The sequence below is a fragment of the Jaculus jaculus genome, chromosome 6, assembly GCF_020740685.1.
Source record: "Jaculus jaculus isolate mJacJac1 chromosome 6, mJacJac1.mat.Y.cur, whole genome shotgun sequence".
Lineage (NCBI taxonomy): Eukaryota > Metazoa > Chordata > Mammalia > Rodentia > Dipodidae > Jaculus > Jaculus jaculus.
The window spans coordinates 114082888-114104963 of record NC_059107.1 but is presented as its reverse complement, the minus strand read 5'-3'; the positions used below and the strand labels follow the sequence as shown (position 1 = coordinate 114104963).

The window sequence follows — 22076 nt, the reverse complement described above, 5'->3', positions numbered from 1 at the left end:
GGAGAGATGGCTTAGCAGTTAAGCACTTGCCTGTGAAGCCTAAGGACCCCAGCTCAAGGCTCAGTTTCACCAGTACCCATGTAAGCCAGATGTACAAGGTGCTGCATGCATCTAGAGTTTGTTTGCAATGGCTGGAGGCCCTGTCATGCCCATTCTATCTTTATCTCTGCGTGTGTGTGTGTGTGTGTGTGTGTGTGTGTGTGTGTGTGTGACTCTCAAATAAAAAAAATTTAATAAAAAAGAAACTGTGAGTGTTTAGCATTGTGGTGGTAATGTGGTGAGGCCTAGTTTACAGTGATTGATTAGATGTGATTCTTTTAGTGAGCCTGTGCCTCCGTACTGTGATCTTCACAAATGCTTCTCATCCTACACTCTACTCGGTTAGCTGGAAGAGGAAGGGTAGATTGGCTAGAGGAAGGCATTTTGCCCCCACCACATTAGGTTCCAATAGCACCCTAGCATGTTTAGCCTTGGTTTGATTCTCCTGAGAGGAGAACTTATTAGAACATAGCACTCTGGTGCTTTCTTTTTCTGTTTTGCTGCCAGAAGTACAGAGGACTTTCCTCTAATATTTATTATCTTAGTTGAGCTTCCAGAGCTCAAAGTTACAAAAAGTGCAAGGCTCCCTATGGATGGGTCCCTTGGAGTGTTTAACTCTCAGATTTTATCCTGTAGCAGTTCTTCAGCTGCAGTTCCAGTTTTCCTACTCCCACTGGGTAGTCTTTGGCTCATGTCTTGGTAATCCTGTCCTACATGTCTCTCTGTGTCTGGAATCTTGGAGGCAGTGTCTGTTCTGTGTCCTCACCTGTTCTATGGATCCAACAAGAGTTGTTTATTTCCAGTCTGTTTGGCTTACTTGTTACTGTATACTTGTTAGGACGGATGACTTCTAAGCTCCTTAAATGCAGAAGTAGATACCAGAAAAGGGACCCAGTGGTTAGTGAATGGAGGCATGACTTGCCTCCTGAGAATAGGTGGGATGTAGAGGTGAACAAGAAAGAGGAAGGACCTGCAGGAAGAGAGCAAAGAAAATCCCATGTCATTCTTTTTATAATTTTCAGAATTATGGATTAGGCAGGATCTTTTAAAAGAAACCTGTCCAAGGCTGTAAAGAGAAGGTGTCATTTGATCTCACCTGCAACTTGGTTTGTAGGGAGCACCACAGAATGACAAGCAGCTAATATTTGAAAGGATATAGATTGTTTGCCTCAACAGCCATCTCTTCCTCTTTCCTGAACAATCTTTGTGTTGGTGTCTGTCAAAAATCACATTCATCTAATTTTGTGAATTAGCTGACATTTGTATACTTCTATATGAAACAAGAATTTTATATGAAACAAGAATTTGTGCAGGGGCACACAGATATTAGTTAAGATATTAGTTAAGAGACACTTAACTAATAGTGACTAGGACATGAATTTCTATAACAAAGTCAGGTGTGTTAGATCACAAATCAGGGTAGTAGGTCTGTCATCATAAGGAACTAGGCCCTTTCTAAGAACTATTTCCTAGTTCTTAGAAAAGCTTGTCATTGGTCTTTCATAAAGCTGAGTAACCTATTCTACAAGTAGGATCAAGGTCACAAGGTCACCAGTTAACAGGCAAACAGGGCCCCAGAATCTGAGAGCTCTTAGCTTGCCTTAATTCTCTGCTATTAATGTCTTGACATTCTTAATAATTTTTTGAAACAATGTGCATTACATTTTCATTCGATACAGTGCACTAGACATTATGTAGTCCCATCGAGGAAGTCTGTAAGTGACTATACCCTTTCAATTTGGGGAGGTTCAAGAAGCAGAGAAAAGAATAACTTTGTAACAGGAACCAGAAAACCCCCAAAATGCAAAGGTTGTTCCTGTTTGGGGTCCTTATTGTCCTTCATAACTATTGTTTGTCTTATTTTTAAACCATCTCCACAATATGTAAAATTTTTTTCTGAAAAAAAATCCTATAATTTGTGCTGTGGCCAAAATACAAGCATGAAAGGCAAGGTTTCTAATTTATGCTTTATCAAAGCTTTTGACTCCTAAAGTGAAATTGGGTGGTCGAAAACTAAGTTTTCAATTTTTTTTCCAGAACCAGAGAGCTCCTCAGAAATTCCTAAAGGAAAGATGTTGAATAAGAAGTCTTGGCCCCCACTCTGGCACAGCAACTCTGACACCCCACCGCACACTTAAGGCAGGACCAGGGCCCTTCTGGTTTTAATATTGGGGATCTGAGACCTTTTCTTTCTTAAATAGCTCGTTTACTAAAATTAAAATACAAAACCTACCTAAAGCCCCACATTTTAGCTTCACAATATATAATTTGAGCTGGTAAACATACTTCTGCCTAAGGAGGCTCAAAGTTTGGTTGCTTTTCTGCATGGCCTCATAAGGGTTTTCTTTCAAACTAAATCCTTTACTCATTTCTATGTTGCTCACAGAAATAAGTGAAGTCGGGCTGGAGAGATGGCTTAGCGGTTAAGCACTTGCCTGTGAAGCCTAAGGACCCCGGTTCGAGACTCGATTCCCCAGGACCCATGTTAGCCAGATGCACAAGGGGGCACATGCATCTGGAGTTCATTTGCAGTGGCTGGAGCCCCTGGCGTGCCCATTCTCTCTCTGCTTCTTTCTCTGTCACTTTCAAATAAATAAATAAACATAAAACAAAAAAAATTAAAAAAAGAAATAAGTGAAGTCAGCTACCATTCAGTGAGCTCCTAGTGTGTGTCAGTCACTTCATTAGGCAGAATAAAACCATACTCAGTGGTGATAAATGTCAGGGGGCAGAACAGCATGACATGCATGGGGAACCCCAAACTTTGGTGCTTTGGGTATGGCATGTGAACCGGAAAGACTGAAGGAGGGAGACATAAGTCAGTGCCTAGGGGATGACAAGTCAATAATACTGTTTCTTAGCATCCTCATTGGAAGAGCTCACATTTTCTTGAGTCATTACTATGCCACCCACTGTTCTAAGGGGGCCGGGCCTACAAATCATAATATGAAGTAGATACTCTCCACTTGCTCACTTTACGGATGGAATGTAGAGGTGGGAAGTCTTTTGTCTCAGAGTGCTGGTCCATAAGATTTGGATTCAGGCTGGCCAAGCTGCACTGCCAACCCCTAAGCTTCTCTGTCCCACCTTCTATCTGACTTCTGCCACTCCATTTCAGGACTCCTGCTTGCATTTTCTTTTCCAGTTAGTGGTTTTCTAAAGGAATATCATTTCAGTTGTTAGTTGGTTGTTTTGCTTTATCTTGTGCAGTTCTGGGGATAGAATGTGTGGCTTCGCACATGCTAGACAAGTGCTATACCATTGAGCTATGCCCACAGCCACATCCTCACATTAAATGCTTTTTTTTTTTCAAAGCGATGTGTCAGACAGAAATTTCCTTGAAGATCTGTAAGAACTTTTTACTCAGCGAACAATTCAATAAATTGTGAGAGCTATTTGTTTAGATCTCTGAGGTAGTGAAAGCCAAAGGTGCTGGGGGAACTGAGTCTTCCACATTGTGGAAATGTGTCTCTTCCCTCTCTCTGCTGTAGAGCCAGACAAGATACAGAACTTGCATTGCCGGCCTCAGAACTCGACCGCCATCGCCTGTTCGTGGATTCCTCCTGATTCTGACTTTGACGGCTACAGCATCGAATGCCGTAAAATGGACACCCAGGAAATTGAGTTTTCCAGAAAGCTGGAGAAAGAAAAGTCTCTGCTTAACATCATGATGCTAGTGCCCCATAAGAGATACCTGGTATCCATCAAAGTGCAGTCAGCCGGTGTGACCAGTGAGGTGGTTGAAGACAGCACTATCACCATGATCGACCGTACGTACCCCCAGATGTACACGGGGCCTGTTGGCACAGAGTGGAGGGCTTTGCATCTCTGCCCATCATTACTGCCACTCCTATTTCCTTGCATCCAGTCCATTCATAGCTAAGCCTATCTTGTTGTCACTTAGAGAATAGGATCAAAAGGCTCCCAAAATCATGCATGGTGGCTTACACCTGGTAGCATGCAGGAAGTGGAGATGACAGGTTCAGAATCCAAGGCCAGCTTCAACTACATAGTGCGTTTCAGGCCAGGCTGGGATACGTGAGGCCCCATCTCAAAAAAAAAAATAAACCCCTAACCAATTAGGGGTAAAGCTGCCTGACAACAAATGTTATGATAATCTTAAAGTGCTTGAATGAGTCAGTACTTAAATACCTCACCAGGCTTGGTCTCCTTAGAGCTATAATGGAGCTTTTAAGCAATTTGATGCTACAACTTCAAGAAGCCTGCTGGGAAACTGCCTCCTTCATTATGTTTAACATGCCACTGGCAAATCACTTCCTCTGCCTACTTCCCTTCAGGAAAGGAGGAGAATTTCTTGATGAACACTTTAATCACGCACTCTCTCATATACACTGGCTGAGGCAGATGACTAAAGTCCTTTATTTCACTGACCTGTTCAGGAAGTGAAAGCAGACTTGTGACCCCTTTTTGCTTCCATCCCACCTCTCGTTCCAGGCCCTCCCCCGCCCCCTCCACATATTCGTGTGAATGAAAAGGACGTGCTCATCAGCAAATCGTCCATCAACTTCACTGTCAACTGCAGCTGGTTCAGTGACACCAACGGGGCTGTGAAATACTTTACAGTGGTGGTGAGAGAGGCCGATGGTAAGTTCTGATAAATTAACCAACTTGAAGACACAGGATTGTCTTATTAAAAACCATATCAGGGGTCCTTCCATGGCAAGCTGTGAAGAGTAGCAAAGTTAATTTTTATAATATTCAGCTCTGTCTCTGTTGCATATAGGGAGATGTCACAAAAAATTGTTGCAAGACTTTTGTCAATGAACTCTACTGTACTTGAGGCTAAATTATTAAATGGGAGGGGAATAAAAACTAGTAGCACTACCCCCACCTACAGTAGCTATCAGGCTGGCCATGGTGGTGCACACCTAAAGGCCCAACATGTGGGAGGCAGATAGGAGGATCACCTGAGTTTCAGCCCATCCTGGACTATAGTGAGATGCTGTCTCAAATTTGAAAAAGATAACACTGATTTGTAGAAGTACTGCTAGAAATCCATGTGTTATGTCTGAGGAGATAGCTCAGCCTTACAAGCATGAAGACCCGAGTTCTATCTCCAGATCATGTAAAAATGCCAGGCTTGATGGTGCACACCTATGATCACAGCTCAGGGGAGGCAGACACAGATGGAGCCTTGGGACTCACTGGCCAGTCAGTCTAGCCTAATTGACAAGCTCCAGGCCAATGAGAGACCTTGTCTCAAGAAAAGGTGGACAACACATGAGAAGAACAATGCCCGTGTTTTCCTCAGCCTCCATACACACACACACACACACACACACACACACACACGTGCATATGCACCCACACACATGAACTCTCACATGCACAACATACACATTTAAAAAAAAAAGGCAGAGCCAAGTATAGTGGCACACATCTTTAACTATAGCACTCAGTAGGAAGCTTGCAGCAAGTTCAAGGCTAGCCTGGGTCTACAGAGTGAATTCCAGGTCTTCCTGAAGTACAGTGAGACCTTGCTTAAAAAAATAAAGAAACACTTCATGGCTTATGTCAGCCCATTCAAGGCCCCCTTCACTTCTGATCGTCCATCTTGTGTACTACTGGTTGTTTTTTGTTTGTTTGTTTTCTGCTACCAGTCAGCAACATGCTTCACATCTCTTCACCCTTCTCTGTCTCGGTTTCAGATGGCTCAAGCAAGCACTCCCAAACCACCCACAAATTCACAAAAGCTTGAAAGGAAAAAGAGATGTTCAAACTTTGCTCTCTTACTGAGTGTTGCTTGGTCTTTTGTTGTTGTTGTTATTGTTGCTGAATTTTTAAAGAATATTTATTTATTTATTTGAGAGAGAAGGAGAGAGAGAGAAAGATTGGGCATACTAGGGCCTCTAGCCACTTCAAATGAATTCCAGATACATGAGCCACCTTGTACATCTGCTTTTACATAGGTACTGGGGAATCGAACTCAGTCCTTAAGGCTTTGCAGGTAAGAACTTTAAATGCTGAGCCATCTCTCCAGCCCTGTTTGTGTTGATTTTTAAGATAGGGTCTAGCTATGTTATCCAGGCTAGGCTCAAACTCATGATTCTCCTGCCTCATCCTTCTGAATGCTGGTATTACAGCCATATAGCACCACTCCTGGCTCTGGAATTTTACAAGTATATTTCATTTGTTAGTTTCTAGACCATTCCATGCTTTTCTAATTCTTACAAACTGGACAAATATGAAGTAGTAACAGTCACACATTCTGTCTAACAACCCATACGAGTACTGTATTTGGAGTAAATAGGTCCATATATACATTTGCCATTGAGGTATTACATGTAATTCTTTAAAAAGAATGCATTTGTCTATAATAGAATTTATCTATTTTACCTCATTTACATTTTTCAAAATTATTTAAGATAATATACAACAGTTTCTTGTGCATTTCTGACAAATTTTTACCCTTGTATGGATAAGAGGGAACCTTAAAATTAACAAACACTGGAGCCGTTTCTAAGCTAAATGCTAGTTTGGTTATACTGGGTATCCAACAATCTGTGTTCTTTTACATCTTATTTAATTGCACTGGATTGGTTATGCATAATGAATTAAATAATTTCAAGGATCAGTGGTGTATCCCAGATTTCCTCATACTCTGTAAATGAAAATAAATTAGTGAGTTATGGATAGACTGCAATTAGGCAGCAATGGGATTAATACCTTTCTTCATGAATATAAGGGAGAAAGTGCTGCCCATGTTCTGCAGCTAGGTGGGTTTCTGTTATTGGTGTCCACAGAGATGGGCAGTGGCCCCTGGTGACCTAATATAACAGTCCATTTCTTATCAGTGTCATTATGACACACATACTCATCCTAAAGACAACATTCCTTTTCTACTACTATTATGCACCTATTATCTCTATACACACACACATGTACGACGTCAAAAGAAAGCTAATTTGTAGTAAAAGAACCAGCCAATTTCAGGAAGTCATCCTCTCATCTAGGTCTTGAGTATGCTGGTCTGAAAGGAACTTCGTTGGCTAGAAAATGTGGAAGAAGGGATGTATGGGAGGAGAAAACCCATAGAATAATTTGAAAGGTAGCTTCAAGATTCAGCGTGGGCCAGGGTGACTTAGGAAAAAGAAAATGGAAGTAAATAAGAGGCCTTAAAGGTCTCTGGAACCTTTCTAACTGGGGGTTGACGCTGTAATGCTAGGAGGATTTCTGTCCTTGGAGTTAATCTCTCCTGACAATTTCTTTTTCTCTGTCCACCAATTTGCTTCTTCAGATTAATAAAACACCAGTAAACTAGAAAAAAAAAAGTCCCAAAATTTCTAAGACCCACTGATGTGAGCAAACTTTAATACATAGGAGTCCAGGATCCTGTGATGAATTCCAAAATCTCACTCCTTATTCATTCATTGGAACTGGTATCAGAACTCTGAGATGGTTATTGTATTAATAATGCTTTTTTCCTAGATACCATTAAAACTAGTTCACATTGCCAAAATACACAGCAGGCTGGGTGGACAAGGAAAACATTCTGAAAGGGCCAAATTTGAGTCAGGATCAAATTGTCCTCAAGATAAGAGACTGTGGGTGTACCACACAGAACATGTCTTGTGGCTTGGGACATGATTTTTCTTATTTCTTCTTTATTTCCCAGGTCATTGTGGTTTCCTTATTAGCTTTCCTAGAGGGGTTATAGGCAAGGTTCAAAGATCATTGAGTGTCCATGACTCTCTTGCTGGGGAATTTCTAGAATTTTTGGAGTTGTGGGACATGTTAATATTTGATGCAATTGATTTTGTTTTATTTCCTAGAAAACGAATAGCATGTCTGTATGTAGATGTTACTTATGTACTTTTTTATGTTTATTTTTTTAAAAAATGAGTTAAAATTAATTCCACCAGAAGAATTTCACAGAACTCTTTGATGTCACAGGATATGTTATAGGATGGCTATTGACAGTGGATGAGATGGCAGCCTTAATAGTCAGTCGGGTCACAGGAAGGGCAGTCATGAACTGTGGGTTTTCTCCTGCAGGCAGTGATGAGCTGAAGCCAGAACAGCAGCACCCTCTCCCTTCCTACCTGGAATACAGGCACAATGCCTCCATTCGAGTATACCAGACCAATTATTTTGCCAGCAAATGTACTGAAAGTCCTGACAGCAACTCGAAGAGTTTTAACATTAAGCTTGGAACGGAGATGGACAGCCTTGGTGGGAAATGTGATCCCAGTCAGCAGAAATTCTGTGATGGACCGCTGAAGCCACACACTGCCTACAGGTGAGATGCACTGCCGTCATTTTGCTGGAAGAGACATGCTGCATGACCAGGCGCTCAGCTGCCAGAGCATCTGCTGCATATGCGCTCCTGTCGATTAATAGCTTACATTATGAGAGTACTCTATATCTTAGTGGGTAATTTTAAAAGTTGGGTTCCTGCCACCATTCACAGGTAATGTACAAAGAGGGCTTTGAGCCTTGTGCAAAAGCTTCAATTCATTATGTGAGGCACTGAAAGCTTTTAATAGATTATTCTTTCTCCTACTACTGCTTTAGTGTGAGTCAAGTAATTTATGATGTTAACTATCATAAAAATGTTCAACTAAAAAGGCAAAGAGTCTAGGGAGACCCGAACAATACAGAGTTGTATCTTCCACTTTTAATAAGGACTGAAATTAAGTTACTTTCTCAGGTGTGTAAGATGAACATACTCTATAGTCTAGACAGAACTGTGAGAGGGAAAAGGTAACTCTGAATGAATGGGGATACCCTTTCCTCCTCATGAAGGCCAGATGAATGGAGCAGCTAATTGGATTGGGCTCCCGGGAAGCATTGCACGGGCCCTTGCAGCTCTAAGGACTGGTGGAAGTTGTGTTCTGTTTCCAAAAAGCAAGTAGAAACAGAATCACATACATCCCAATTAGAGTCTTCAAGAGAAAGAGAACATGGGCCACTGTCTTGAAATACTGGACTGAAGATAATCAAAATCCTTAGCTCTGCAGAGTATGGACCCTCTCTGCTGAGTATTGGCAGAGCTAAGATTCAGCCATTCTGGTAGCCAGTCAGGCTCTCCATGGGCCAATATCTATTCTGGCTCACCAGTACTGAGGTCTTACTGACTATTACATATTTTAAAAAATATGGGCTGGAGAGATGGCTTAGCAGTTAAGTGCTTGCCTGTGAAGCCTAAGGACCCCGGTTCGAGGCTTGGTTCTCCAGGTCCCACGTTAGCCAGATGCACAGGGGGCGCACGCGTCTGGAGTTTGTTTGCAGAGGCTGGAAGCCCTGGCGCGCCCATTCTCTCTCTCTCCCTCTATCTGTCTTTCTCTCTGTGTCTGTTGCTCTCAAATAAATAAATAAATAAAAATTATTAAAAAAAATATATTTATTTATTTATTTACTTGACAGAGAGAGAGAAAGAGAGAATGGGCACATCAGGGCCTCTAGCCACTGTAAAGGAACCCCAGATAGATGCACTCCCTTGTGCATCTGGCTTATGTGGGTCCTGGGGAAATGAACCAAGGTCCTTAGGCTTCACAGGCAAGTGCCTTAACTGCTAAGCCATTTCCCCAGCACTACTCTTACATATTTTTTAAATATTTTTATTTATTTATTGAGAGAGAGACAGACAGGCAGAAAGTGAGTATGGATATGTAAGGAACTCCAGATGCATGTGCCACTTTGGGCATCTGGCTTTATGTGGGTACTAAGGAGTCAAACCTAGACCATCAGGCTTTGTAGAAAGTGCTTTTAACTACTGAGACATCTCTTCATCCATCTTATATATTTTGAGTACCACTCCTGGGTCTCAGTAGAAGAAATTTCTACCAGTTCCCAAAAGAGAGGCTCTAGTGTAACATCACACCTGCAAGAGTTCTTTGCCTTTTCCTTATGTCAACAGGATGGCTTCCCTAAAGCAGACATTCACTTTAGACAGAACTGTGTACAGCTAGCAGGACTCAGTAAAGCTTGGTATTTATTACCTTTGAGAAGCTGTCACTTCCAGAGTAAACACAAACAAATTCAGAAATATTTCCTTCAAGAGGGGATATGACTCTGCCTGAAGGAGATGAGATCTCAGAGCCAGTGAGAAATATAACAAAAATTAGAAACTAGGGTCCTCTGTCCCTGTAAAAATCAGGAGAGTTCTCAGCTTCTTGATTACCTAAGTTCAAAGAAACTGAGCAAAAGTTACCCAGGGACTATCTTCTTTCAGAAAGTTTTGTTCATATGCCTATGAAAAAAGAAGGAAGGAGAAGACATAATTCACTACAGCAACTTCCCTTTACCCAGAGGGATATGTTTTAAGACCCCTACAATGTGCTTGAAATTACGGACAGTACTGAACCCTGTAACTGAATGCCTTTGCCATTTAAATAATATTTTTATTTATTTACTTGAGAGAAAGAGAGAGGAGAGAGAGAGGGAGGGAGAATAGGCATTCCAGGGCCTCCTGCCATTGCAAATGAACTCCAGAAATATATACCACCTTGTACATCTGCCTTTATGTGGGCACTGGGCAATCGAACCTAGGCCACCAAACTTTGCAAGCAATCATCTTTAACTGCTGAGCCATCTCCCTAGCCCTGCCTTTTGCCATTTTAACTAAGCACTTATCATATACTATAAAGTAATTGTTTACAGTTTGAGATTGATCAATTTCTTTTGTGTTCTTCATAATTTCACAAACAGAAGATTCATTCTTACCAAAGATCTGTTTACTTTCATTTTGTTTCTAGTGTGTACATACTTGTATCCATGTTCATATGTGTATGGGTGCACATGAATTGTGCACATGTGTGGAGGATTGAAGTCAACATCAGTTGTCTTTCTCAACTACTTTCCACCTTATGCAGTGAGAGAACCTAAAATTCATTTATTCAGCTTCACTAGGTGGCCAGTAAATTCCGAGAGTCTCCTTTTTCCCCAACCCCAGCACTTGGATTCTAGGCATGTCCCTCCACTCCCAGTTTTTAAATGGGTGCTGGGATCCAAACTCAGGTCCTCGTATTTGGATGGCAAACACTTTCCCAACTGCATCACCTCCCTAGACCCAATCCAAACAACCTCAGCATATGTTTTTTTTTTTTTTCTTATTAAATCAAGAACATTCACATTTCAACTAGAGGAAGCATTTTATAACCTTCTCAGTATACCTGAATTGCCAGCATCACTATTCTGTATTCTGGAGGTCATTATTAAACAAAGTAAGAGTCATTGAGACACAAACACTGTGAGACTGTGACCATCCATCTGATAACAAAATGGCTACTGAACACAGTGGTGTAATCACATGACTTGGGAAGTAGAGGCAGGAAGAACAAGCATTTTAGGGCCTTGGCTATATAATGAGCTTGAGGTCAGCCTGGGCTACATGAGACCCTGTCTCAGAAAACAAACAAAAAAAGAACCAAAGGAGATGCCTACTAGCCGGGTGTGGTGATACACACCTTTAATCCCAGCACTCAGGTGAGACCCTACCTCGAAAACAAGAAAGAAAGAGAGAAAGAAAGAAAGAAAGAAAGAAAGAAAGAAAGAAGGAAGGAAGGAAGGAAGGGAGGAGGAAGGAGGAAGGGAGGAAGGAAGAGGAAGAAGGGAAGGAAGGAAGGAAGGAAGGAAGGAAGGAAGGAAGGAAGGAAGGAAGGAAGGAAGGAAGGAAGGAAGGAAGGAAGGAGCCACTGAATGACTAATAGATGTGTATAAAAACATAGTGTAGAAACGCTGGGTAAAGGAATGTTCCACACCCTGAATGAAACTGAGTGGGATAGTAGGAGAGTTCATCATGCTACGGTGCACAGTTTAACACTTAGGAATTTTCCACTTAATATTCTTGGACTGCAGTTGGCTAATAAATTAAACGGCAGAACTGAAACTGTGAGTAACAGAAGGCAACTGTACTACGTTTCACAGAGAGGTGAGTAGGAAGCCATGGACAAGTTGTTGCTGGACCGGAGCTGACGGGCTGGCGCTCCTATCCACAGTAGCTTCCACTGGAAAAGCCGCACCCCAGCTCTGCTCCTTTGAGCAGTGTAACCTCATCGGCAGCATTCTAGGGATCAAGCACTTGCCTTTTTCATCGCAGACTCTCACAGGGTGGTACTGAGGAGTCATGTATGCAGCAGATCAAACCTTGTAGTGTCTCTTCTGGGTTAAGATCTTGCTATGATTCCCATTCATTTACAAAAGCTCCTCTCCGACCATTGACCTCAAGTACACTCTGCCCTCTTCCTCCAGCAGTCATAAATGTAGCATGGCTCACCAAATACCACAGAATTCAGCAAAATTATTGTAACTGTCTTTGGAATGTTTTCTACTGTTCTCTGGCTGACTTCTAAAGCCAACTCAACCTCTAGCGAGCCCTGTTCCACACCTGTCCACCTCACAGATGGGTGGTAATACTCTTCTTTGCCTCTGACATAGCATCCTTTCAGTCCTGCATTTCTCATAGCTTTTACTTCTTTACAAATTATTATCTGCTCCCAGGCAGTCTCAATGGTTAAGACACTTGCCTGCAAAGCCTAAGGATCTGGGTTCAATTCTCCAGGTCCCACGTAAGCCAGCTGCATAAGGTAATGTAATGTAGAGTTTGTTTGCAGTAGCTAGAGGCCCTAGATCACCCATTCTTTCCCTCCTCTATTTCTTTCTCTCTGTCTGACAAAAATAAATGGAAAAAATTAAAATTAAAAAATTTTAATTACCTGCTTCTTCCGCTGGAATTCAAGAGCTCAGTCTAACAGAGGAGACAGCCATGTTTTTGGTTACAGAGCTCTATGTGAAGCACTTAGCACAGAAGAGGCACTTATGAAATGTTTATAAACAAACAAGGGGATGAGCCAAGCTGAGCTGTGAACGTTTCACATCCTTGTAGCTGAATCAATGAAGGACATACATATTTGTTTTCTAGAACTCTGTTTTCCTGTATTTCTCCAATATGTCTGGTTCAGTCATGTGGAAGGCAAGTCAGGAAAATGCTGCAGAGGTTCAGAAGGTTCCTTGGGGAGTATATTGTTTGCAATAGACAGTAAAAATGTAGGGCAGGATTTAGGAATATGGAGAAAGAAACAGGTTGAGGGAGCAGTTGGGAGTCTAGTGTGGAGGCAAAACTACACAGATTGTTTAGAGAAGAGGGAAAACTCCAGTTTGAAATGAGGGGTTCCTATAAAAAGGCAGCAGAAAATGCAAGACTGGGGAGATAGGATGGGGCAGGATGGCAGGTGGAAGCTAAGTGCTGGCTTAGGAAAATGTGGCTATAGTGCCCAGTGTTTAAAAAGTCTGAATGGTTCCTGATGATTCATCAATTTTTTTAAATATATTTTTATTTATTTATGAGAGAGAGAGAAATGGGTACCCCAGGATCTCTTTCCAGTGTAAGTGATCCCCAGATGCATGTGCCACTTGTGTGTCTGACTTTATGTGGGAGCTGGAGAATCAAACCCAGACCATCAGGCTTTGTAAGCAAGCACCTTTAACTACTGAGCAATCTCTCTAGGCCAGTTCAGTTTTAAAACAACCTATACTAGATTATTATTACCTTCCTGCATTCCCAAAGTCCTTATTCATCTGCAACCTTTTCGTATGCATTGTTTCTTTTCCCTTGTTCCCATGGTTTCTGTCTTCTTTCCTTCCTCTTTCTTTCTTTCTTTCTTTTTTTTTTTTTTTTTTTTTTGAGATGGGGTCTCGTGTATCCCAGCTGGCCTCAAACTCAAATTCAATATGTAGCTAAAGATGACTTGAACTGCCTGTCCCTCTCAAACTGTGGGATTCCAGGCATGCACCATCATGCACAACATGTACTTTGTTTTCACATCTTTACTTCCTGGAATTTCTGAACAGAACATGGCAAGGTGGCTGGGTCCAGCGTTTATATTTTTCAGGTGAAGAAAGTGAAGAACTTAGAAATCCAAGCAGAACACATTGCTCAGCTTGTAAGAACATTTCTTGCACGAGCATCAGGACCCAACTTTGATCCTGAACACCCACCTGAAAAACCAATGTGGCCATACATGCCTGTCAGCCCCAGTACCAAGGGCACAGAGATAGGAGAATCACTGGGGTTCACTGATCAGCCAGTCTAACTAAAAACCAGTAGCCCCAGGTTCAGTGAGAGACCAACTCACAGAAATAAAGCAGAAGAATGGCAGAGGAGGACACCCAGCATTCTCCTCTGGCTTCTGCACATGTTTGCACAGGGAGCATGCATCTGCACACATATGTTCATACATCATGTGCACGCACCACACACACACACACACACACACACACACACACACACACACACGGAGGAGGGGAATAATTCATATAATCAATGATAGAGCAAGGGTCAAACCTCAGATCCTCAAGTGCTTAATCCAGGCTCATTTTTCAACCTTTCCACCAGAAATTTTGGTCTCATCCAAAAATGAAGTGAAGAGGAAATAGGAGAAAAACAATCTGTATTATGAGGCAAAAAGATAAGGTGTTTAGTTTCCTTTCACCAGTTTCTTTGTGATCTTGCACAAAAGAAATGTAGTTGATTTATGCTTAGTTTCCTTGAGACCACTGGTTACCCTTGGCAGACATTCCAGGGCGCATTTTCCAAGATCTTTTAGAGATGGGAATTAGCGATGTGGCTGATCAATGTCATCTTGATGTCCACTTTACATTTGGACCTGGGCATGGGTTAAAAGGAAGGCATGAAGGGTCACAACTATTTATCCTGGACTGACACAGCCGCAACATTATCACAAGTTATGCCCGGATAAATTTGGCTTAAATGAGTAGATGTATGTGTGTGTGTGTGTGTGTGTGTGTCTGTGGCTATGCATATATGTGTGTGTGTATGATGTGGAGGCCAAAAAATCAATGTCAAATGTCTTCCTTAATCACTTTCCACCATATTTTTTGAGAAAAATCTCACTGAACCCAGAGCTCACAAATTCTGCTAGACTAGCTGACCAGCAAGCAGCAAGGATTCTCCTGTCTCGGCATCTCCAACCCTGGGATGACAGACATGTGCCACTGCACTCAACTCCTATGTGGTGCCAGGGATCTGAACTCACGTCCTCATGTTTGTGTGGCAAGCACCTTACCCACTGAGCCATCTCATCCGTTTTAAAGGAACAAAAAAAAAAATCTTGCATTCATTTTCACAGGATTTAAATTAATACCAGCAAAACTTTTTCTATATAAACCAAGCCCAATACTCTATTAGCAAAAATACAGTCAGAGAAAATTGAAGCTACCTGAGGAGTCATCCTAGCCAGTCTTTACCCGAGTGCAGGGATACCCCGCTACAGCTGCCCTGTGATTTTGTGCCGCGCCCAAAATCTCACTGCCTATGAGCTAGTTCATGCTCTGAGGTTAGAAGCCAATTTTGTGTTCCTAAACTTCTCCTTTCTTTATGATGCTAGCTTACTTAGCCAAATTCAAGAAGGAAAAATAATCACATCTGGTTCTCTCTTCTGCATCACAGCATTCGTTAAATCTGAAACCCACTAATTTGTTTGATTTTCTTTTTTGTCATCCTGGTCAAATGATCTCTAATTCGTAGCAATTCTTCCTAAAGAATGTCTGTGTTAAGCTTCCTAAAGAAGCTTAGTATAGCTGATGAGACTGAATCTGACCCACATCAAGAGCATGGGCCTTAGGCATAACAGTGGGGGACATAGGCTCTGCCTTCATGGTAGGAATACCTGTAATCACAGCATAAGAAGAAGAGGCAGGGGGATTATGAGTTTAAGGACAACCTGGGCTATATAACAAATTCAAGGACAACCTGAGCTATATAATAAATTATATTCTGTCTGAATACATGGAAAAGAGAGAGAATGAACTTCACTAGGCATACTAAATAAAGCAGTGACATGCTCTATACCTGTTGCTTTCCGTATCCCTCATAGTGCTCTCTTCTTTTTTGTAACACTCATGATCACCTGACATATTGTATTTGTAGGCTAACTATCTGATTTTTTCCATATAATTGTAAATTCTGGAATGGTAGGGATATTTATTTATTTATTTATTTATTTATTTATTTATTTATTTATTTTCTAATATCCCTGGTTCATAGTCTGGCACACAGGAAGAACTCAGTAAATATTCAAAGAGCAAATTAATGAATGACTATTCAAACCCATAACTCACATCCCACCCCACATGCAAAATGGCCAAGTGCCTACTCTGTTTCTTCTTGTACACACTTGTTAGACCAATACTGTGCTCAGCCACCAATTCATACTTACTTAAATCCATTTTCTTTTCAGAATCAGCATTCGGGCTTTTACTCAGCTGTTTGATGAGGACTTAAAAGAATTCACAAAGCCCCTGTATTCAGACACATTTTTTTCTTTGCCCATCACCACAGAGTCAGGTAAGGCTGACCTCTCCATCCAACCAAGTCACCTACCAGAGCCTCTTTGAGGGACATCTGGTGACATGCCTGATGGGGCGGGCATTTCTTTTCACTTGGAATTTAGTCTTTATGTGATCTCAGTTTGATGTGGATTAGAGAGATGGCACAAATTCTGTAGAACAGACTAAGAGGAAATTAATATAGAAAATAAGGTAAGTAAAATATGTGCTTTCTACTAAAAATGAAGTTAAGAAGTGAGTGAAAACACTGGACTTAAGAGCCTATGCAGTCTAAAAGGTAAGTTGGCACCAAGGGATCCTTGACCTCAAAACAATATAGTATATTAATTGCTGGCATAGCAAGTACATTGTATTAGGTATTGCAAGTACTAGATGTGTCTTAAAGTATACAGGAAGATATATGTAGGTTATATGCAAATATTGCACCATTTTAACTTTATTTTTATTTATTTATTTGAGAGACAGAGAGAGAGAAAGAGGCTGAGAGAATGGGCATGCCAGGGCCTCCAGCCACTGCAAACAAACTCCAGAAACATGCGCATTGTGCATCTGACTTATGTGGGTCCTGGAGAGTCAAACCAGGATCCTTTGACTTTACAGGCAAATGCCTTAACTGCTAAGCTATCTCTCCAGCCCAAATACTGCACCATTTTATATCAGGGACATGATTTGAGTATGGGTAGACAAGATCCTGGAGCCAACCCTATTCAGATACCGATGGGTAAATGGACATATAAAAAAAGAATGGAAGAAAAACACTAAAGTCTTAGTTATGAATATCCCAAAATATTGACATCACATATTGTTTATCCCTATGTTTACATGTTTGCATATATATTATTTTAAAATGTTAATTTATAGGTTAGTATATTGTATCTCACCTGTAACTCAGTGGTGGACTTCTTGTCTGGCATATGGGAAGACCTGGGTTCAATCCCCAACACTGTAAATATGAATAACTTTAAAGATTAAAATGTTAGTAAACAGGATTTACATAAACACATGAAAAAAATTCTCTTTGGTAGTGGAGAAGTGTGTGTAATAATGTAGATAATATTTGCTTTTTGTGGAGCTAGTTTCAGCATTTGACATAGAATAGTTTCTGAAGCTACTGTTGTCCTCATTTTAAAGGTCAAGACCTGGTTGAGTAACTTGCCTAGGATGACTCACCTAGGATTCTCGTACTTTCTGTCTAAGACCAATGCCTTTGTGCTGCCTGAGTTTCTCCATCGTGCTGAGAAGAGCATTGCTTTCGGGATCTTGTTCCTTGACACCATTATCCGTCTGTCCCAGCTTTCCTTGGCCATTGTGCTACTTGGTCTCTTGGTCTGGGAAGTTCCTTAGTGCTAAAACAGTCTCACCTGCTACAAAACAAAAGATGGTCCAGCCTCACAAATCTTCCCATCTGTTTATGCCAAAAACAGGGATGACCTAATTTTCAGGTCAAAGAAGGATCAGAACCCAGATGAATGGATTTAGAGGAATTTGTTTATAACTCAGGGCCAAGTAGGGACTTTGTAAACAGTGTTCTTCCCTACTTGAAATACTGTTATACAATGAAAATTTTACATAGTCAAGTAAAAAATATACTAAATATACATTCAAAACATATTAAGCACAGTAAAAAGAAAGATAATTGTGTTTTATTGGATTGTTAATTCCTTGCAGAATGAGAAAATCCAAAAATCTTAAAATCAAGCTCCAAAACTAGGCTTCTCCAAATACCTCAATATAACAAGCAAAATAGCAACACTTTAAAATTAAACCCAAATCTTTGTGACCTCAAGCTACAAAAAAATTTAGATATGACACCCAAAACACAAGAAACAGAAGAAAAGTGGATAAATTAGATTTAATCAAAACTAAAAGTTTTTGTGTTTGAAAAGACAGTATGGAACAAGTGGTGAGACAACCCACACAAGGGGGAAACGTGTAGCAGATCTGACAGGGGTTGAGTGTCCAGGTTACACAAAGAACTCACCTTACAATTCAAAAGTAAAGATAATCCAAAAACATGGAAAGGGTTTGAATAGATATTTCTCCATAAAATGTTCAAATGGCCAGGAAGCATAAAGATGTTCAGCCACATGTCACCACTGAAATGCAAATCAAATCAAAGCCACAGTAAGATACCATTTTATAACCACTGGAAGTCCTATAATTGAAAAGACCATAGTAAGTGCAATTGGAACCCTCCCACATTGCTTATTAACGTATAAAATGGCATAGCTGCTGTGAAATGGTAGACATAAGCTGGTACATGTCCCAGCAATTCTACTCCTAAATTCACATAGCAACATTTATAATCATGAAAAAGTAGAAATAACTTAAATATAGTTCAGTGGATGAAGAGATAAAAAAAATTAATATTTATTCATGCATAGGACTTAACCATAAAAAGTAACAGATCTTAATATATGCTATTTGGATAACCCTTGGGCAAATTATGCTATGTGAGCAAAGTCAATCATAAAAAGTCACATATTTATGACTTAATTTATATGAAATATCCAGAATAGGCAAATCCATAGATGCAGAAAGTAGACGAGCTGTGCTTTGTGGGGAAGAAAGAGGACTAGAGAGTAAGGTAGATGGATTTTTCTTTGGGAGATGACAAAAATATAAAATTGATTGTGGTGATGTTTGAAAACCACTTAATATATTTTAAATTATTTAATTTTACAATTTAAATGGGTTAATGATATGACATGTGAATTATATGATTCCATAAAGCAGTTAAGTAGTTGGACACAGTGATGTATACTTACAATACCAACTACTTAGGAAGAAAGGGAGAGAGAGAGGGAAGAAGGAAGAAAGGAAGGAAGGAAGTAGACAGAGCTACTTCTTTTCTGTTCCTATCTTTCTTTGGCAATATCATACCAGATAATAAAAATGTTATTTTATTAAAATAACTTTCAGCAATTTACTGGATTTTCTAGAGTCTCATGTTTCTAAAGCCCCAAATTAACATGTTTCATATAAATGAAATCACATTTTTGTCTTGATGGCAAACATACAGCTTATCTTTCAGATGTCCCAAGTTTTACATACAAGCAAGCACACAGTCCAAAATTCCTTTATAAGCTTTCAGCCATTCAAAAGTCGATGGACTTTTATCCTGGGAGCAGCCCGCCTATCACAGGATAATAGTGAATGCTTCATCTCAGCTGCATACCCAGGTCTTTGGACAGTCCACAACTCACTGTGGGTCCCAGATTGTTCCTGTAACAATATTACTTGGGGGCAGTGGCTTTCACTGATGTCATGTTTCCTAGCACTAATTTTCCATCTTGGACTTGTTGTTTCCATCTGGATTTTTTATAGAGCCCTTGTTTGGAGTTATTGAAGGAGTGAGTGCTGGCCTGTTTTTAATTGGCATGCTGGTGGCGCTTGTTGCCTTTTTCATCTGCAGACAGAAAGCTAGGTAAGTACAAAGATTCCTTGGGTGACCAGGTCTATACTGTAGAGATGGAATGGAAAATGCCCTTTAGTGGGAAAAGTAACAGGGAAAAGTTAGTTTCTCCAAAATAAATTACCAGTTTCCTTAGTAAAAACAAAAGTCTAACTCTATATATGAGTCACTTCCTTCAGCTCCCCTGTATGCCATTGGTGAAGCTGGCCCTGACCAGCGACTGAGAGGCCATCAGTAGCTCTGTAGAAATATGAAACAAAATCCTTTGAGACCTCAAAGAAGAGGACCAGTTAGAAAGAAGAAGGGGTTCAGTGGCAAGGGGAATGAGAAAGAGGAGACAAGAGAATGTTTCAGGAGGGAGTTATGATCAAAACACACACAAAAAAATTTGGGGAGGTTCATGTACTCATAAAGACAGAAAGTTTTTCAAATTGTGTGTACCCCATGCTTTTCTGAAATACCCAAATAAGCATGGCTAACATGACCATTCTGGGACTTATGTCGGCCATCTGAATTTCAGAACCAAAAAGAACCAGATAGCTATAGTTTCAATATCATTCCCTCTACCTTTAGCAATTTTTTTTTTCCTACTCTGAGCTCTCTCTTGCTGTTGTGTCTGGCATCTGAGGTTTACTGGCTTAGGCAACGTTTTATTGAGAGTGTGGGAAGTGATATGACCTGTAGCCAAAAGCCAAGAAACAATTCTTCAGTGTTCCTTGAGAATTCTGGAGAACTGTTTGAGTGGGAAAGATGACTTTTATGTTTTTCCTACCTCCCTTTCCTCCAAGAGATGTTGGCTTAGTGCAAATCTCCATGAATACTGAAAAATCCGCATTTGCTCTAGCATGCACAGGCTTACCATAAATGGGAAAAACTGTACAAATCAAGTATATCATAATCAGAATAAAAAGATCTTTACTTTATGTTTCAGCCATGGCAGAGAAAGGCCATCCGCCCGCCTGAGCATTCGTAGGGACCGGCCATTATCTGTCCACTTGAATCTGGGCCAGAAAGGGTAAGTGCCAAATTGTCCTTCATTTAACTTATACAAAGATGATCTTATGAGATATTCACTGATAAGGTCTTTCTTCTTTTGCCTTCCTCACAGCAGCCGGAAAACTTCTTGGTAAGAGCTCATTAATTACTCTATTATTTTACTTTAGAAATACAACTCAGACAAGTTATGGCATTTTTCCTTCCTTTAGTAACTTTCTTTTTCTTTTGTTTCATTTTTTAATTGCAGTCCAATAAAAGTTAATCAGTTTGAAGGGCATTTTATGAAGCTGCAGGCTGACTCCAACTACCTTCTATCCAAGGAATATGAGGTACTATAAGAATCCTGTGCACCCTGATGTTTAGAATCTCTCAACTGAACTTTTCTGTGCAATTATTTGGAGGATGCTCGGGGTCTCAGTGGAGTTCTCTTTTTGCCTGAAACTGTTCTCTATACCATATACCACCTAGTCTCAGAGGCCAGTTAAGCTCTAGAATAGCACAGCAAATGAGGTGCTTTCTGGATCAGATGGTGAAAAAGAATTAACAAATTTCAAATGCACATCGGATCCTATTATTCTGTCTGGACATTTGCTTGACTGGCAAACAGTGTGGTTTGGGAAAAATGTGTGGGCTTTGGAAGGGAATTCCAACTTTGCTACTTGTGCATCCTGGAGCATGTTTATTACCTGTCTGAGCCTCAGTTGTAAGATGTTGTTAGGATCACCTCCCCTGTGGAAGAGATCTGAGCTGACACACACAGAATACTAAGCATTCAATAAATAGCAATGTCTGTATGTGTCTTTGTTTTACTACATATCTCAAAGACTATGTAGTTTGCTTTATTCTATTTCATGTCCTCATTTATTAACTTTATTTTTTTAAACCTACTAGGACTTAAAAGACATAGGTCGAAACCAGTCATGTGATATTGCACTCTTACCAGAGAACAGAGGGAAAAATCGATACAACAATATATTGCCCTGTAAGTTTTGTGTTGAAGTGTGTTACAGTATCCTGCTGTCTTTCTCTAGCCAGAAACAAAAGAGGACTAAAGAAATATAGTATAGTTTTCTGTGCATGTATGTGTGTGTGTGTGTGTGTGTGTGTGTGTGTGTGTGTGTGTGTGTGTGTGTATGTTTGTATATGTATAAAATACCTGGATATGGAAGATCTTGGGCTCTACATGACTTTAATAAGAAATGATTTGAATGTTACTGCACTTCTCTCGCATGGAAAGTGGTCATTTTAAGTTCTGGTTACCAAAGGATCCAAATGCTATTGGCATTTTTCTGTGTGG

At 40.5% G+C, this 22076-nt stretch overlaps 1 protein-coding gene across 5 annotated transcripts in view; it reads left to right on the top strand.

Annotated features, from left to right (window-relative positions):
• Ptprb (protein tyrosine phosphatase receptor type B) overlaps positions 1–22076 on the top strand; it is a 142256-nt gene that overhangs the window by 93885 nt on the left and 26295 nt on the right. For 4 of the 5 annotated variants that reach the window (XM_045153608.1, XM_012948904.2, XM_004650098.3 and 1 more), the window contains 9 exons: positions 3531–3809; positions 4495–4644; positions 8056–8299; positions 16260–16366; positions 19696–19795; positions 20715–20798; positions 20892–20909; positions 21027–21108; positions 21671–21761. In XM_045153608.1, the coding sequence (XP_045009543.1) occupies positions 3531–3809; positions 4495–4644; positions 8056–8299; positions 16260–16366; positions 19696–19795; positions 20715–20798; positions 20892–20909; positions 21027–21108; positions 21671–21761 (1155 nt within the window). The remainder of the gene's footprint in view (positions 1–3530; positions 3810–4494; positions 4645–8055; positions 8300–16259; positions 16367–19695; positions 19796–20714; positions 20799–20891; positions 20910–21026; positions 21109–21670; positions 21762–22076) is intronic. The other variant, XM_045153609.1, reaches the window with a different exon arrangement.